Raw genomic sequence first — 18,264 nt, 5'->3', positions numbered from 1 at the left:
TATTATCCTCTCCTGTGATTTTTTTTTTTTTTTTCCACTGTGGTAAAGACCACATGACATAGGATCAACCGTCCCAGCCCCAAATGCACAGGCCAGCAGCATTAAACACACTCAACGTTGCTGCACAGCAAACCCGTGGAATTTTCTCATCTTGCAAAACAGAAACTCTGGATCTGTTAACAGTAACTTCCTCCCTGGCAGGGTCCCCACACCACCCTTCAAACTGCTTTTCAGGGCTACCTGTGATGCGTTTCTAGTATCCGACTCTATCTACAGTACTTAATTTTCACAAAAGTCCTTATGGATGAAGGTGGTGAGGCTCAGAGATGTTGGTGAGGCTCACACAGCTTGTCGGTGGCTGCATTTGAGTGCAGATACATGTCCCTCCCCAGCCTGTTTGTGCTCTCGCATGGGTCAGACTGGGAGGCACTGGAACCTGCGTCCCTCCCAGCTGTTCGTGAGCCTCCTCTTCCTCGTGTGCCCCCTGCCCATATGGGATAAGTCCAGGTGCGCACACTGTCTCCATGGTGCCTGCCTCGTCCTCCAGACCCATCTCTCTGTGTGCCAACAGGTTGGTGGGACGAAGACTGGTGTGGTGCGGTATGTGGGGGAGACAGACTTTGCCAAGGGCGAGTGGTGTGGCGTGGAACTGGATGAGCCCCTTGGGAAGAATGACGGGGCTGTGGCAGGCACCAGGTACTCGGGGCTTCCCCAGGACTGTTGGAGGGGGCAACAGGGACTGGGTGGGCTGGGAGCGAGGTGGGCCCTGAGCTGGAGCGCCCTTTACTTGGCATGAAGGTGGGTTGCTGGCCAGGGGGTGGGACAGTGGCAGCCCCCCAGCGCGTGAGCACCTGGTGGGACCTTGTGGTCCGGTGTGCCGCCTAGGACTGGAGTGGCTTTGGGAACAGAAGAGTCCACGGTTTCCATGACAACGTCTGCCTTCCTGTTTGGGGGTGGGTGTCTCTCATCCGCTCTCAACTCAGGAGCTGCCAGGCAGCCGCCCCTGCCTGGCCCAGCCCAAGGTGTCCTCTGCTGGCTTTTGCTTCTCTGTTTGGGGGACTCCTGGACAGAGAGCTCATGGGACTCCTTGATCTGGGGGTGATTAGGGACATCTGTGAGAACAGGGCTGCAGCCATGGCTGGGGGTCCTTTGGGAGCCAAGTTTGGGGACTTTGTACCCCAACATGCCACCAAACAGCTGTGTGATGGTGAGCCAGTCTCTTGACCTCTCTGAGCCTAATGTCCTCGTTTGTGAATGTAGACAACACTGGGGAGGTGAGATGAACATCCCCGTAAAGGGATGGGCACTTGAGTCCTATGACTGGTGTCTCCCCACCCCCCAAAAGCAGGTGTTCGCAGCTGCAGGGACCCTGGGGCCCTGGTCACCCCCATTCCTCTGAGAATCCTGTCCTCTGTCTGGAGGGCTCTGCCCAGGTGCGGGTGGCCAGAGACAGGTGCCCGTCTCTGCTGGGCTTAGAAGAGGTGGGAGGTGAGGTGGTACCCGGCTGTGGGGCCGCGGTGGCAGCTTGGGTCTCCCCTGCTTCCTAGGTACTTCCAGTGCCCACCCAAGTTTGGTCTCTTCGCGCCCATCCACAAGGTCCTCCGCATCGGCTTCCCATCCACCAGCCCGGCCAAGGCCAAGAAGACCAAGCGCATGGCCATGGGCGTCTCTGCACTGACCCATAGCCCCAGCAGCTCTTCCATCAGCTCCGTCAGCTCTGTGGCCTCCTCCGTCGGGGGCCGGCCCAGCCGCAGTGGCCTGGTGAGGGGGCCTTGGAGAGGGTGGGACCCGGTGTCCCAGTCTGCCCTCTGCTTGCCCCGGCTCCCAGTGTCCCACAGTCTGGGGTTTTGAACAAACACGGAGGTGCCCGTGTTTCCTGGGAGTGACGGAGCCATTTCCATTCATTGCTCCTGTGTCCTGCCGCAGTGGTCGCCCATGCCTTTCCTGGGGGGACGGAGGGTCCGTGCAGGGTTCAGAGAGGCTGGTGGAAGCCCCGTGTGGTGGAGAGGAGGCTGCTCCAGGAGTGGGCACGGGACCCTGTTCCGTCCGGCCTGGGCGCAGGGCCCCTCGGGGTCTGGGAGGAACCGGCCCGGAGTTCCCTGAACCACGTCGTCACGGTGTGCCTTGGGGTGTCCAGGCACTGGCCAGGAGAGAGCAGGCCCCAGGGTCCAGGCACCTTGGTGCCGCGGTCCCTGAGTCCCACCTGCACCCCCACAGCTCACGGAGACCTCCTCACGCTACGCCCGCAAGATCTCGGGCACCACGGCGCTGCAGGAGGCGCTGAAGGAGAAGCAGCAGCACATCGAGCAGCTGCTGGCCGAGCGGGACCTGGAGCGGGCCGAGGTGGCCAAGGCCACCAGCCACATCTGCGAGGTGGAGAAGGAGATCGCCCTGCTCAAGGCTCAGCATGAGCAGGTGGGCGCCAAGCCACGGGGCCCCCAGGTCCACCAAGACCCCTCCTGCCAGTCCCCAGTGCCACTCACACGCAGAGAAATACCCAGCGTGCACCAGCAGCGCGCTCGCCCCACTTTCCAGACCCGCAGCCGCCCAGTGGCCTCCCCGGGCCCTTCTGGGAGCCCAGCCACGGAGCCGCCTGTCCTGCGGGAGTGCGAGCTTTTCTAGGTCATGAAAATCCTTCACTAAGTTAGTGGCTGTGTGGCCATCATCGTGACCTGTGTCCTTGTGACGTGGCCAACCCCTGCTGTCATTTACACTTTCTAGTCTTTCTCTTCTATATAATACCACCGGGACGTCTTGGGGACATAGCCGTCTGCGTGTCATGCTCTTGAGCACATCTGGGGTTGGGTTTCGGGGCAGGGCCCTTGCCCCAAGCTTGGGGCCGCTGCTGTCTCATCCCTTGATGTCTCTGAGTGACAGCCCCCACGCCCAGATCACGAAAGCCAGGTTCACCGAGGCTAGGGATGTGGCGCCTGCCCAGCGTGGGCAGCCCCCTTCAGTTAAAAAGCCTGTGGGGGCCTCCGCCTGGTGGCTGGGAAGTGGGAGGAACTGGGCCACGGTCTTGGGCCAACCTCATGCATCTGGCAGTCCCCTGGGCGGGGCCTCCTCTGCCATTCCTGCTGGGTCTCTGGGCGTCAGCCCGCCCAGCTGCGCCTGCCCGGGGAGCAGGGGCTGCGGGGCATCCAGGCATGCCCTCGCCCTCCTTGCCCTGCCTCGGCCCCTGCTGGACCCCATGCCCGCCCCGGGGGCCTGGCCCTGACCCTGCCGTGGCCCTTGCTCGGGCCAGTATGTTGCAGAGGCAGAGGAGAAGCTGCAGCGGGCTCGGCTGCTGGTGGAGAGCGTGCGGAAGGAGAAGGTGGACCTGTCCAACCAGCTGGAGGAGGAGCGGAGGTACGCGGGGCCCGGCCCCAGCTCCAGTCCTGCTCTGCCACCCCAGCACTGTCACCTGGACTAGAGCCTGATCCCTGGGCCTTGGTCACCTGCCTGTTGAGTGGGGACACTGGGTGACGGGAGCAGAGCTCCCGCAGAGTCCAGGCACAGATGGATGCTGTGTCTGCGCGCTGTAGACTGCACGTTCCCACCGGCCAGTGGCACATCACAGGAGACCAGCCTGGCCCTCCTGGGAGCCAAGACTGGGGTCAGGGCCCCACATGGCTGCCACTGAGCCCCTGGGCCAGGTCCCCTGCACAGAGCTTCTAGCTCCTATCCTGGGGCTTGGTCCCCACTTCACATGCCAGGAAGCTGAGGCCCAGAGACGGCAGCAGAAGGACACGGGACGCCTTGCGTGGTGCCAGCCAAGCACTGTCCCCTCTTAGGATGAGCCTGGGGGCTGCCATATCGCAGGCGGAAAGCAGACCCGGTGCGCACCTAGGGGGTGCTGCTGTTTCCTGCCCCACCACAGGGGCCGTGGGGACATCCCGTCTCTTTCTGAGGCAGCTCCAAGGATGGGGCATACGTCCCCTCCTCCCAGGAAAGCTCCTGGCCAGGGGGTCACGGTACCAACAAACCCTGCAAAGTCAGATGTTTGTGCCTCCCACCAGCCCAGCCCGAGGAGGGAGGCGGAGTGATGTGGGCAGGTTCGCCTGGTCCCAGAGCCTCTCCCCCTCCCACCCTCCAGCCCCCCACCGTGCCCCGGCCCAAGCCCGCACTTGCATCTGTGTTTGGGGCCTTCAGCCAGGGCCTGGGCTCCTCAGGCTGCTGTTTCTGTCTGACTCCCAGAAACGAGGGTTTATTTCTATCTGCTGAGACGGTCATCAGAGGCCATTGTCATCGAAGCCCACACATCTGGCTCCCATGGCAATGGTACTGAAGCTGATCATCGAAAGCAGTTCTGTAAGGCATTGCAGAAATTGTGTCCACTAGGGGCCAGCATTGGCTTGTGCTTGCTGGGTGACCTTGGGCAGGCAACTTGCCCTCTCTGACCCTCTGTCCTTCCTCCCAGCTCACAGATTGGTCCACTTGGCAGCATCTGCTCCGTGCGGAGCCCTCACTAACATGGTGGTGACTCCATTACTAGTCCACCATCCTCTCTCCCCCCAGCCACCCCAGGAGAAAGGAAGGTCCTGCTCAGAGTGCAGGGTGGGCTGGGAGATCTGGAGGCCTCCAGAGAGCTCTGCTCCTGGGGACGGTCCCTCCGCGTGGTCTGGGCTCGGACCTCGCCTTTCTTGCCGCCATTGACCTGGTGCAGCCCTCCTCCAGGCCAGGCAGTCAGTCCCCTCTCTCCCCCCTGCAGGAAGGTGGAGGACCTGCAGTTCCGGGTAGAGGAGGAGTCCATCACCAAGGGGGACTTGGAGGTAAGGCTCGGGCCCTCCCTGAGCTGACCCAGCAGCATCCCGCTGGGGGGCTTGCCGGCTTGTGCTGGCAGCACTGTGGGCCTCCTTGGGATGAGGCTGGGGGGTCGCAACGGGAACAGGGAGGAGGGGTCACACCTGGAAGAGCGGGAGAGGCCACCAGGAAACATCCGAGTAGAGCGGAGGTGGGAATGGCTCTGTCAGAACCCCACAGGAGCCTGTGTTGGTGGCTGAGGTGGGGGACAGGATGGATCAGGGCAGTGAGGACACCAGCTGGGCCTGAGAATGAAGTAGTGCACTTCCTGTCCCTTCCCGTTGGGCAATAGCCCCAGAGTTGTCCCTTGGGCCGTCGGTTCACCTGGGACTCCAGGTGCTGTCTGGCTGGAAGCTCGTGGGGTCTCCGAAGGCACAGAGAACTGAGGCTCAGAAAGGCAGAGGGACATGCCGAGTTGAGCCAGCAGGACTCGGCCCCGACCCTCACTGTCCTGGGCGCTGGGCCTCCAGCTGTCACCCTCACTCCTGGCTCTAGGCGCCCTTCCCTCTGCAGTCACACCCACCCGTCGGGTCCAGGGGGGGGCTACTCAGGTCAGTTGGCCAATGGATGTGGCCCTGGAGCCTCCCCAGACCACTCAGAGACCACAGGGCTCCTGGGGCCACAGTTGAAGGGGCCAGAGCACCTTCTGCCTCCTGGGATGTGACAAGGGACAGAGCTCCCAGAGCTGGCAGATGGAATGGGGACAGCGAGATCACTCCCTTCCCCTCTCTGGTTCTGGCTATTCCCTCTCCTGGGCCTGTTTCCTGCTCTGTAAAGGAAGGAGGCCGAGTCCCTCAGGGTCCCTGAGTCCCTGAGCCTGTGTCCTAGAGGGCAGGCTGGGCCATCCCTGGCAGGCCTGGGACCCCAGAAGCTGCCTTCCCCCACGTGATGGTGCCGTCCGGGGGCCACACTCTGGGAACCCTATCATACTGCTTCAGCAGTGAGCTTTGAGCTCAAATCAGAAATCACAGTTTCTGACCTCGAGAGCCACGCGAAGACCCCTGACCTCCAGTTCCCCACCAGCAAAACTGCACTGGGATCCTGTCCCTGGGCCATCCCGACTGGGCAATGGGAGGGGGACGTGCACCCTGCGTAGAGTCTCTGCCAGTGGCCTCTGTCAGCAGGTCTGCATGGCTTGAGGTGGCATCAGGCCGTTTTGACACCTGTGTCCCTCAGAGCCAAACATTTGGCCAGTTTTTCTCACGGGCAGCTGTCCCCCTACAGGGGCTGGGCTGGGTTGTGGGAAAGCAGCTGGGGTCGCTAGAACAGAGCTCCCGTTCCCCAGCCAGTGCCAGTCCCCAGGGATACGGGGAATCCATGCCCTGCAAGGACAGGCGGGGCAGAGACCGGGAGCCAGATCTGCCAGGAGCCGAGCCCCCCAGCAGAGCCTCCCTCTTCTCCTGAGTTGGGCCTGTCTGCCTTCCTGGCTCACTGTCCCCCCTCCACCCACCAGCTCCAGCCTGCGAGTGCCACCCATCACCCCCCCCCCCTTACTCTCACAGGAGAATCTGATTGGCCCCAGGCCAGCCAGTGGGTGGGTGGGCTTTGATCAGGGGCCCACCTCAGATGCAGTGCGGCCTGGCCGGGAGAGGCCGGGCAGGCGCAGGACAGGCAGTGATGGCCAGTTCCTGGGGAAGGGCTGTCGCATCCCATGGTGACGTTTGTATGTATAAATTGAATTGTGACCATATTCGTGACAACCAGAAAGCAAATTGACCCCGAGTCTCCTCATCCCCACCCATCTTAAGAGTCAAAATTAAAAACCAGGCGCCCGCTGGGCCCCCTCCGGCTGTGTCACCCCACCTCTCTGTTAGTGCTCACAGCGAGGGAGTTGCCCCTGAGAGCGGTTCCCCTTCTGTCCCCTCCCCCAGTGACAGCCCATGTCCCCATTCCCACTTCCTGGCCTTCTTGCTGGCCTTCCACCCCCTGACCTCCGAGTGCAGACTTGGGCCTTTGGCCTCTGGTCTAGGCAGGGCCTCAGCGACCCTGTGGCGCCCTCCTGGCATGCCCTTGTGACATTGCCACCAGGATTCCCTGGGCTGCAAATTTCCCCAGCCGAGCGACTGAAAGTGGCACCCACTCCAGCCTCCCAGTTCTGGAGGCCAGAAGCCTAACCTGGCGGTGCTGGGCGCGGCTGGTCCCCAGCGGAAGGATGCTGTGGAAGGCCTGGGCGCACCCTCCTGGTGTCTGCCAGCTGCCCGCGCCTGGCCAGCCCCCACCCGTCCTGCTGGCAGCTCTCCCATGACTGACGCGTGGCCTTCCTCCAGGACACCAGTCATGGGGTTGGGGCTCAGGGTCCACCCCAGTCCAAGCTGATCTCAGTCATGACAAGAACGGAGACCCTGTTCCGAACAAGGCCCCGTCTGAGATTCTGGGCAGGGGGACCTGTCCCCACAGGCTCTGGCTTCCTGTCCCTGCCTTGCCCAAGCACCCCCAGCCATTCCCATCTTCTTGCCCCCTCATCGCTCCAAAACAAGTGCCTTGACCTTGGTGCCCAGGTCACCTCTGTCCCCACAGCTGTCCCCCTGGGATACGGCAGCAGCCCACACCCACCCCGGTCCTTACCCTTGCTCCCCCAGACAAAGCCACCGTAGCCTTTTTAAAATTATCTTGTAAAATTTTTAATAGTGGAAAATTTTAAAGCTGTTCAGCAGCAGAGAGGACAATGTCACGAGCTCCCAGGTCCCATCACCGGCTCCTCCAGGTGCCAACTCGTGGCTGATCCAGCTTCAGCCCCCACCCCACCCCATCACATCCCACTCACCCTATGACCAAAGCTTCCCTGTGGCCCCCAGGTCCTGCCCCTTCCCTGCCCACACCTGCAGGTAACGCCAGGCTCTGGAGTGGCCGGGAGAAGACCCTCAGATGCAGCCCCTCCTGGTCTCTCAGGCCTGGTGGCTCCTGTGTGCCCTAACGTGCCTCTGCCTGTGCTGGGTCCTCTGAAGCCCCTGACCCGCACCCTGCCTTAAGTAGACTCCTCTCCCAGGCCCACCGCAGGTTCCCTCTGCCCACTGCCCAGGTCTCTCCCAGAATGACCTTCTCTCTGCATTCATCATTGGCATCCTTCCCCAGGATCTCTGCCCCTCGAGGGTGGCACCTGGTCCAGCTTTTCACCTCTGTGTCTCTGAGGCCAGGACGTGGTGAGGAGCACGTTTGTCCTCCGGTGGGCTTCCTGTGTCACAAGCTGAGAACAAGTTTGGGGTCCATGCCTTGCCCTGGATGTCACAGCTTTAGGCCTGACAGCACTGGGGGTCTGCTGTGAGTCACCCCGGCTGTGATGCCCTCTGGTAGCACCTGGTGCTTCTGAGTGGCCTGTCATTCACAGGAGACCAAGGGAAGCCCTGGGCCTCTGTCCTTCAGGGGCCCTTCCTAGCTCACTCATGAAGCAAACCCTGGACTACCAGAGAGCTGTCCCCAGGTGGTGGGGTGGACGCCGCTTGAGGGAACGAGGAAGGGCTGTTGGCAGAGCTCTGCCAGGACTTGAGCTGGGGCAGGGCAGCGGGCAGCCTGCCCTTCCCGCTGCAGGAGACCCTGGCTGCTGTGCACGGGTGCAGGAGCTGAGGACTCCAGCGAGCGCCTGCGCTGGTCAGAGTTTCACTGCTGACTGCCAGCGCCAATAGAGAGGGGAAAGGTTTATTTGGGGGCTCATGATTTTTGAGGACCCAGCCCACAGACAGTCGGCTCCATTCTTGGGGCTCAGGGTGAGGCAGGACATCTTGGCAGAGGGTGTGGGGAGCAAAGCAGCTCACGTGGTGACTAGGAAGCAGAGAGACAAAATATCTACCCCAAAGGCTCGTCCCCAGTGCCCACCTCCCCTGGCCACACCCCGCCGGCCTCCAGGTACCCCCCAGCTACTCCCCACCTGGGGACTAATTCAGAGCCCCTCACTTCACCTCCAAACCTTGCCTTGTCCCACATGTGAGCTTCAGGGGGACACCACACATCTAAACCGTTGCAGTGCCCGCTTGGGGATGTGGCCGTCTTGGCTCTGGACCCCGCCCTGCTGAAGCTGCTGGTGGCTGCGAGCCCTGGCCCTCCCTGGAGCAGCCCCTCCCCTCCCAAACTGACACCGTTCAGCTGGATGGGGCTCTTGTTATTCCTTGAGGGAAATTCAGAAAACAAGATGATGAGCCAGGGCGTCTGAACATCTCCATCGCTGTTTATGCGTTGCAAGGGAAGTGCAGTCACCCCTCAGTGTCCAGGGAGTGGCTGGCTCCAGGACCCCAGAAACACTAAGAGTGTCATATGTTCAGCCCTTGTGCGAATGGCGCAGTATTTGCATAGACCCTGCATCCCCTGCCAGGTCCTTGCAGTCACCTCTAGATAACCATCAGGGGCACTCAGATGCTGGGTAAACAGTTGTCTTCCTGGGGAATGATGACATGGAACAAAGTCTGTATGGGCTCAGTACAGACTGAGGGTGTTTTGTTTTGGGTACCAGACAGTGGAGTCAGGGCCCCTGGCCACAGAGCCAAGTCCCTAGCCTTTTGTGGTTTTTATTTTGAGACAGGATCTTGCTAAGTTTTGAGGCTGGCCTTGAATTTGCAACCCTCCTGCCTCAGCCTCCCAAGTGCTGGGATTACAGGTGTGTGCGCCACCGCACCCAGCCCAGGTTCAGTTTGTAAGAAATATTCTCATCAGGCTGGTGGAGTGTGCTTGTGATCCCAGCAGCTCAGGAGGATCACAAGTTTGAGGTCAGGCTCACAACTTAGCAAGGCCCTTTCTCAAAACAAAAATATATCAATAAAAAAGGGGATGCAGCTCAGTGGTGAGGCACCCTTAGATTCCCCAGGACCAAAAAAAAGGGGGAAGGAAATTATTTTCAACTAGGGGCTAGTGGGGTCTGCGGACGCAGCCCCACCAGCATGGAGGGCTGTTTCGGGGCGGAGGGTCTCCGCTGTTGGCGCATGCGTGCTGTTTCGTGGAGGCGCCTGTGACTTGGTGCTACTTTTGTCTCCTGGGAGATGAGCCTGGTTTTCAAACTGGTTCCCCAGGGTACCGAGGGCGAGAGCCCTCTGCTCCCTGCCTCCCCACCAGGGTCCTCCACGGGCAATCAAATGCCATCGTGGCGCCCTGAGAATGCCAGGCTTTGTTAGCGGATAAAGCGGGTGTTGTGTAGTGGGGACAGAAGTGCTCTTGTGCTTCCTGGAGACCAGGCGTCCTCCATGCCCACCCCCCGGGGGGGGGGTGGTCAGCGACCAGGCAGGCGGTGGGAGGCACGTCCCAGCGCCACCCAGAGCTCAGGCTGGAGAACCAGGGTGGTGCATGTGAGTTTATCTTTGCAATCTGCCCAATCCGCTGCTTTCTGTCAGCACTGGCCTGGGGACCTGTCACTCCTGGGACCACATATTTCCTCCTCCTCCTAAAGGCCTCCTGTGTGCCCAACCCTGTTCCCAAAATGAGTCCCAGCCCACAGGCTCCCTGAGGGGCAGCAGGGAGAAGGAGGGACCCTCCCCGGAGCAGACATTGGAGTCCTGAAAATCCCAGGGCGGCCCCAGGGGTGACAGGCAGGAGGATCCAAAGTTCAAGGCCAACCTCAGCAATTTAGCGAGGCCCTTAGCAATTTAGGGAGAGCCTGTCTCTAAAATATAAAAAGGACAGGGGACGTGGCTCAGTGGTTAAGCACCTCTGGGTTCAATCAAGGGTAACTCTCCCACCCAAAAACCACCCAGACAGGCCCCCTGCTGGGGGGGGGCTCTTGCACCCCGCTCCGCAGGCCTCTATCCCTGAGCAATTCTGGCTCCTCGACCTGCTCTGTCTTGTGCACAGAAGATGACGCCTCCTCTCTCTCTCTCTCCCCCTCTCTCTCTCCGGCTTCCTCTTCCCCGCCCCCTGCGCCCGCCTCCCCCGTCCCCGGGCGGAGCAGACCCAGACGCAGCTGGAGCACGCGCGCATTGGGGAGCTGGAGCAGAGCCTGCTACTGGAGAAGGCGCAGGCAGAGCGGCTGCTCCGAGAGTTAGCGGACAACCGGGTAACGCCGCCACCGCTCGCCGCCAGCCCCGCCTGGAGGCCCCTGGCTTCTCTGTTGTGCCCCTTGCTGTCCTTGCTGCTGTCCCACTGCCTTCTCCTTTGGGCTCCCTTTTTCCGAGGGAAGGAGGATTTAGAAGTGTGCTCAGGCTCCACGGCTACGTCTGCTCACTGGAGGGGACATCTCCTGGCTCAGGACCCAGGCCACTGGGATGGCCCTGTGAGCCACCCTGTGCCTCGCCCAGGGTGTGGGCACGTTGGGAGATGGGCCTCCTGGATGTGGTCAGGCCCGGGAGCCACAGGCCCCCGTGTTGCTAGCCTCAGTGGCAGGAAGGCCTGGCCCGACGGAGCTGGGCTGAGAAGTGACAGGGCGTTGGGGAAGTGGGTCCCTAGGGGGTGCAACGGGGAGCCCCAGGAAAGTGCTACTGGAAGGCGAGTTCCCTGAATCACCAGGGTATGGTTCTATGTCACACTCCAGGCCTGGCTGGCCCATGCATGGCCACTGTGCATACACTGAGGCCAGCACCCTTTTCGGGCCGACCCAGCCGACAGCGGTGACAGGAAGACACCTTCTGCACAGCACGAGGGTTGGCACAGCACAGCCCTGGATGGGTGCTCTTGTGTGATGTTGGAGAGTCCCAGGTGTCTGGTGGCACTCGCTGGCCATGGCCCTGTGGCCACATGTGCTCATCCGTATGCAGGGAGGCTGTGTGCAGAAACCCACCTGCAATAGTGGGCGGGTTGGAGCCTCCACGGGAGGCACCTGATCTTGTCATCAGCTAACACAATGAAAACAGGTTTATTGAACCAAAAGACCTTCACGAACAAAAGCTTTGAAGTTTGTAAAAGATTTGAATCTTCAAAATAGGTTGTGTGATGGTGCACACCTGATATCCTAGCCATTCCTGAGTGGCTGAGGCAGAAGGATCACAAGTTGGAGGCCAGCCCCTGCAACTTAGTGAAGCCCTGTCTAAAAGAATAAAGAGGCTGCGGTGTAGCTCAGTGGTAGAACCCCCCTGTGCAATCCCCAACCCTCCAGATCTGAGGCAACCAGGTAGGGGTTTTGGAGGTTGGAGCCCTGATGGGTCTGGAATCCTCAGTTCTGTTCTGCTGAAGATTTGAAAGTCAGCCGCCCTTGACCACTATCTTCAGCCAGGCCCTCTGTGAGTTGACCCATTCTGGCCTAGGCTGATCTCTCTCCAGTGAGACAATGCAAAACTCACTCTGGCCTCTGGCCTCTGGTCTCTGCCCTTTAAAAATAACATTAGTAACTTGTGCAGTGGTACACGCCTGTAATCCTGGAGACTCAGGAGGCTGAGGCAGGAGGATCACAAGTTCCAGGCCAGCTTCAGCAACTTGCCCTAAGCAACTTGGGGAGACCCTGTCTCAAAATTTAGGAGAAAAAAAAGGACTAGGGATGTGACTCAGTGGAAAAGTACCCCTGGATTCAGTGTACAATCCCTCCAAAAAATTTAAAAGTGGTGACCTTAGATCAACAAAGCTGTCACCTTAAAGAAGTGGTTCTTCTTACCCACCAGTTTGTCCCAAGCCGGTTGGGCATCAGGGGCACCCCCATCATGCGGCTGACCTCATGGTTGGGGTACAGCCAGCACCAAGTGGGAGTGGGCCACTTCCCCTCTCCTGCTGTCCCAGCCCTCTGACCCATCTCCCTCTCTCCCGGTAGCTGACCACGGTGGCCGAGAAGTCCCGGGTGCTGCAGCTGGAGGAGGAGCTGACCCTCCGATGCGGCGAGATCCAGGAGCTCCAGCAGTGCCTCCTGCACTCAGGGCCCCCACCCCCTGACCACCCCGAGGCTGCCGAGACTCTGCGCCTGCGGGAACGGCTGCTGTCGGCCAGCAAGGAGCGCCAGCGGGAGAGTGGCCTGCTGCGTGACAAGTACGAGAAGGCCCTAAAGGCCTATCAGGCCGAGGTGGAGAAGCTCCGAGCTGCCAACGAACGGTACGCACAGGAGGTGGCCGACCTCAAGGACAAGGTCCGGCAGGCCACCAGCGAGAACATGGGGCTCATGGACAACTGGAAATCCAAGCTGGACTCGCTGGCCTCCGACCACCAGAAGTCCCTGGAGGACCTCAAGGCCACGCTCAACTCGGGCCCCGGGGCGCAGCAGAAGGAGCTCGGCGAGCTGAAGGCGGTGATGGAGGGGATCAAGATGGAGCACCAGCTGGAGCTGGGCAACCTGCGGGCCAAGCACGACCTGGAGACAGCCGTGCACGTGAAGGAGAAGGAGGGCCTGCGCCAGCGGCTGCAGGAGGCCCAGGAGGAGCTGGCCGGGCTGCAGCAGCACTGGCGGGCGCAGCTGGAGGCACAGGCCGGCCAGCACCGGCTGGAGCTGCAGGAGGCACAGGACCAGTGCCGCGATGCCCAGCTGCGCGTGCAGGAGCTGGAGAGGCTGGACGCCGAGTACCGCGGGCAGGCGCAGGCCATCGAGTTCCTCAAGGAGCAGATCTCCCTGGCCGAGAAGAAGATGCTGGACCACGAGCTGCTGCAGCGGGCAGAGGCGCAGAGCAAGCAGGAGGCCGAGCGGCTGCGGGAGAAGCTGCTGGTGGCTGAGAACCGGCTGCAGGCCGTGGAGTCCCTGTGCGCGGCCCAGCACACCCACGTAGGCGCGGCTGGGCCTGGGCGGGTCCATAGAGAGCGTGCTCCTGCCCGGGCGCGTGCCCAAGGGGATCGCGGGCACCTGGCTCAGAGGAGGGGACGGTGGGATGCCAGTGGCCGGGCTGAACCCACGGGGCCCCCTCAGAGCAGGCTGGAGAGAGGCTTGGGGGCCACTGGTTTCTCATTGAGGTGCCCCTACGCCCACAGCATAGCGCCCAGGGCAGGTGCACCCGCGGGGGGCCCCCAGCCCAGCAAGCACCCACAGGGTGCAGGGGGTTACCCTGAAGAGGCTCAGCCACAGTGACCAGCCACTGTTCCAGTGCAGGGGCCCTGAGGTGGGGTCTGAGGCTGGAGAGTGGTGGCCTTAGGCCACTGCACCAATATTCAATTTTAGAAATCCCCTAAATGTCTGGCCCTTCCCCTGCCACTGAGCCTGGCACAGTACCTAGGGACCATGGGGGGACTCTGTCTACCCCAGCAGGGCTGCAAGAGCCTCTGAGTGCCTCTGGGCACCTCCGTGCTGGGCCCTGAATTGTCCCATTTCACCCTAACTCCCCAGAGGTCAGCATTGCTCCCATCACGGTGAGCAGTGGCTCAAGAGCGAGTCCCCTTCCCAGGTGCCCTGCCCGGCCATGGTGGAGATGCCAGACCCCGAGGGCAGTAGAGCTGACGGGGGTGCCGGCTCCCCATCCCTGGGGGAGCTCGAGCTTTCTGAGAATTAAGCATTGGGATCAGTTTTCTGCAGCCCAAGTGCGGCTTCCTTCTCCTGTCAGAGGAGACCTTCCTGCTGGTGCCTTGCCGTCCCCTGCAGGGCCTCCCTGCCCCTTTCTCCCAGGAGGGACCATTTCGAGCAGTTGCTCTCCCAGGACCCTGGGGGGAAGAGGAGGCGGCAGCTCTGGCTAGCTGATGGGTGCATGGGCCAGATGGGCCACTTGGGGCAGGTGGACAGAGCCCGCAACCCCTGACCTGGATCCCCTTGCAGGGAGGTTTTGGCTGTTGTGGTCCCTCAGAGCTGGAGGACAGAGGCTGAGGATGCCCTGCCTCTTGCCCCAAACCCCTCAGTCACAGTGGCTCCTGGCTGCGGAGAGGGTGGCAGCCTCAGGACAGATCCTCCCATCTGGACGCCGTGTGCCCCAAGATTCAGAAGTTTAGGTTTTAGCCAGGCCCAGTAGCGCACATCTGTGATCCCAGCAGCCCTGAAGGTTGAGGCCGGGGGATCTCGAGTTCAAAGCCAGCCTCAGCAATTTATAAGCAACTCAGTGAGACCCTGTCTCTGAATAAAATACAAAACAGTGCTAGGGATGTGGCTCAGGGGTTAAGTTCCCCTGGGTTCAATCCCCAGTACCAAAAACAAAAGAATTTTAGCTCCAGAGACAACTGGATTTGTTTTTCTTTTTGGTCTCATTATAAGTGTGGACAGGAATTTTAAAAAAAATTATCCTTTTAGTGTGTGCCTCATCTTGACTGAAATGTTTATGCATTAAACTCAAGGGAGCTGGCCGGGCTCCGTGACACACACCTGTAATTCAGTGGCTCAGGAAGCTGAGACAGGAGAATTGTGAGTTCAAAGTCAGCCTCAGCAAAAGGGAGGCGCTACGCAATCAGGGAGACCCTGTCTCTAAAATAAAAATACAAAATAGGCTGGGGATGCGTGGCTCAGTGGTTGAGTGCCCCTGAGTTCAATCCCCAGTACTCAAAACAAACAAAGATCAAGGGGTCTTAGTCAATCACAACTCATGGAGACTAGAATGGGGCTTAGGATGTATGAAGAGAAGAATGAGAGGCAGGGTAAGGGAGGTGACTGCCTGCCCCACCCTGTGATAACTCATCTGCAGTCTTAGACTCTGGCCTTCTGGCCTAGGACATCCAGTGGGAGCAGGTGACGGGCAGCCTGTGGGTGTCTTCTGACCTATGGCAGTATTTGTCAAGTTGATGGTTTCTTTTCTTTAATCAATTTTTTCTTCTTTGGCTTCTGAGTTTATTACTAAACAGAAGTGTTAGAGAGGAAGGAATGGACATGCACTGTCACCCCTCCAAGAGCTGGCCCTGGGCATGTGGCACATGGTGCCCAGGGCTCTCAGGGCTTGTTTTACGGGTGGGAGACCAAGCCCAGCCACACTGACTCTGGCAGAGGTGCTGGCAGCAGGTGCCCAGGACAGATCTCTAGGTGTCCCAGGGAGAAAGACGTCTGTCCAATGCAGATGTTCCCAACAGAGGACAGGGTCCTCGGTGTTCCCACAGAGGCGTCTCCAGAGAGGTGGGACCCAGGAGTCTGCTGCCTGGGCCCTGCTCAGGCGCTCATCCCTCCCTTGGGCCGCCTGTCGAGGGGCGAGGCCTGCAGACATCCAGCGGCTAAGGTGGCGGCCAGGGCGCCCCTTACAGGCCTCTCCTTTCAGATGATCGAGTCCAATGACCTTTCAGAGGAGAAAATCCGGATGAAGGAGACTGTGGAGGGTGAGTGGCGGCTGGGCCGGTGGGACCGGGCCTCTCGGCTCTGCTCGCCTTTATTTTGCCCAGTGATTGTGGAATCAGGGAGAGTCACACTATTTCCGAGCACCTACCTGGTGGCTTCCAAGCTGGCCAGTGTGGCATCCTCATGACCGCTGACCGGCCGCTGTTTTGGGTTTCCTGAGGAGAGTCCAGTTGCCCAGGACCACAGTGTGGGACCCTCTTCCTCGGGGTGGGCTTCTTAGAGAAAGGGCCGCTCTCAGGAGGATTTGGACCCTTGCTTTTGGATCCCTGTGGGAGGACTGCCCACTGGCCCGCACCGTTGGCTCTGGAGCTTTGATGGCGTCTTGTCTGTCCCTAGGCCTGCAGGACAAGCTGAACAAGAGGGACAAAGAAGTGGCAGCCTTGACGTCCCAGACCGAGGTGCTCAGGGCCCAAGTAAGTGGTAAGTCTCCTCCCACAGGGCAGACGCGGGCCTCCCTGGGGCTGTGCGAGCCGCAGGCTCTGGAGCATGCAGTGGGTGGTGGCTGGCTGGTGTCCCCACACTCTGGGCTGAGAAGGTAGCAGTGGGGCCAGTTCCCCCTCCCTGGACAGGCCCCTGGGCAACAGCAAGTGGGCAAGAAGTAGAATCCGGGACCCGCAGATGGCTTCTGTCCCCAGAGCCAGCCCTCTGTCCCGAGTCCTGCCCGAGTTCTCTCTCTCTGGTCTTGAGGCCTCGGGCTTCTCACAGTCACCTGGATTCAGTGTCACCCTCGATAGAAATTTCAGGAGTAGTCCCAGTTGGGGGAAAGGACGCAGGCTGTGGCCAAGAGCCAGGCGCACGGGGCACCTGGGGAGAGGCGGGGGACTGGATGGGTGATTTGCGTGACAAGCTGGCCCTGCTTCTCGTCCACCAGAACGCCAGTGGTGGTGGTGGCCCTGTGACGGCGCCCCTCCTGGGAAATGGTTCCCACCCCCTCTTCTCTCCAGTCCCCGTCACGCTCACGTGGCCTAATGGGTCCCGGCAAAGGTCAGTGGACCTCAGACTCCTGCAGGCCAGGGCCAAGGCAGCCTCTCCTTGTCCCAGCAGTGGCCATAGCCATGTCCTCTTGGGAGGGTGGCCCGCTGCCCCCGCCCCAGGCCCGGGCTGCTGTGCTTTGGGGTTTGGTCTGCTTGGTGTCGCTCCTCCTGGGCCCCTTGCCGCCTGCTTCTCTAGGGCCACAGAGACCCCTGAGTTTTTGACTCACCTTGGTGGAGCGTGTCCCTGGGAAGGCCAGCTCCGTGCCCAGCCGGGGCCCTGGGGGCGTTCCCAGGCCATCCCAACCCTCTGCCTCCTTTCCCTGCCGGCCACCCCCAGCGCTGGAGAACAAGTGTAAGTCGGGGGAGAAGAAGATGGATGCCGTCCTAAAGGAGAAGCGGCGTCTGGAGGCCGAGCTGGAGGCCCTGTCCCGGAAGACCCACGACGCCTCGGGCCAGCTAGTCCTCATCAGCCAGGAGCTGCTGCGCAAGGAGCGGTGAGTCTGCCGCCTTCCTGCTGGTGACCATCCTCTGGCCTGTCCCTCGCTCCACCCTGCGTTCACCAGTCTTCTCTAGAGGCAAGGAGGGATGGCCCGCGGGCAGGAGGCTGGTCACCAGAGCTGCTGGCACCACGAAGCCTCAGAACCCTTCTCAACGCAGATCTCCACGCTTAGCTTAGGAATGATGAGCTCCCCCACTTTTTGTTCTCAGGGACCCTTTTAAACTCTTAAAAATCACCAATTTGGCACCAGGCGTGTGGGGCACGCCTGTATTCCCAGCAGCTCTGGAAGCTGAGGCAGGACGATCTCAAGTTCAAAGCCAGCCTCAGCAACTTAGCAAGACTCAGTCTCTAAATAAAATATAAAAAGGGCTGGAGATGTGGTTCAGTGCCCCTGGGTTGAATCCTCAGTACAAAAAAGAAAAAAAAATCAAGTTTCCCTCAAGAAGCTTTTTTTTTTTTTTTAATATTTATTCTTAAGTTTTAGGTGGACACAATATCTTTATTTTACATTTATGTGATGCTGAGGATCGAACCCAGTGCCTCGTGCATGCTAGGCAAGCACTCTACCACTGAGCCACAACCCCAGCCCCAAGAAGCTTTTGTTTATTTACCTATTTACCATATTAGAAATTAAAACTGAGAAATTTAAATTTTTTTTCTTTTCTTTTTTTTTGTTTTGTTTTGTTTGAACCAGGGATTGAACCAAGGGGCACTTAACCACTGAGCCATATCCCCAACCCTTTTTAGTTCTTATTTTGAGGCAGGGTCTTGTTAAGTTGCTGAGGCTGGCCTTGAACTTGCAATTCTCCTACTTCAGCCTCCCTCCTGAGCCACTGGGATGTGCACCACCACGCAGGCTAACGGTTATTATTGTTATCATTATTATTATTTTTGGTACCAGGGATTGAGCTCAGGGACACTCAACCATGGAGCCACATCCCCAGCTCTATTTG

General features: G+C 60.0%; 1 protein-coding gene across 5 annotated transcripts in view; it reads left to right on the top strand.

The window, feature by feature from the left end:
• Positions 1-18,264, top strand: part of Clip2 (CAP-Gly domain containing linker protein 2) — a 57,254-nt gene that overhangs the window by 28,735 nt on the left and 10,255 nt on the right. For 3 of the 5 annotated variants that reach the window (XM_046422779.2, XM_046422777.2, XM_058572219.1), the window contains exons 4-13: positions 572-696; positions 1,548-1,761; positions 2,218-2,415; positions 3,245-3,348; positions 4,691-4,751; positions 10,649-10,753; positions 12,434-13,369; positions 15,762-15,819; positions 16,175-16,258; positions 17,150-17,306. In XM_046422779.2, the coding sequence (XP_046278735.1) occupies positions 572-696; positions 1,548-1,761; positions 2,218-2,415; positions 3,245-3,348; positions 4,691-4,751; positions 10,649-10,753; positions 12,434-13,369; positions 15,762-15,819; positions 16,175-16,258; positions 17,150-17,306 (2,042 nt within the window). Of the gene's footprint in view, positions 1-571; positions 697-1,547; positions 1,762-2,217; positions 2,416-3,244; positions 3,349-4,690; positions 4,752-10,648; positions 10,754-12,433; positions 13,370-15,761; positions 15,820-16,174; positions 16,259-16,709; positions 16,823-17,149; positions 17,307-18,264 lie in introns of those variants that run through there. The other 2 variants (XM_046422781.2, XM_046422780.2) reach the window with 2 other exon arrangements.

The sequence above is a fragment of the Marmota monax genome, unplaced genomic scaffold (assembly GCF_021218885.2).
Source record: "Marmota monax isolate L192 unplaced genomic scaffold, Marmota_monax_Labrador192_F-V1.1 WCK01_AAM20220418_F8-fsc00237, whole genome shotgun sequence".
NCBI lineage: Eukaryota > Metazoa > Chordata > Mammalia > Rodentia > Sciuridae > Marmota > Marmota monax.
The sequence above is the reverse complement of the archived record's forward strand: the minus strand, read 5'-3'. Positions and strand labels throughout refer to the sequence as shown.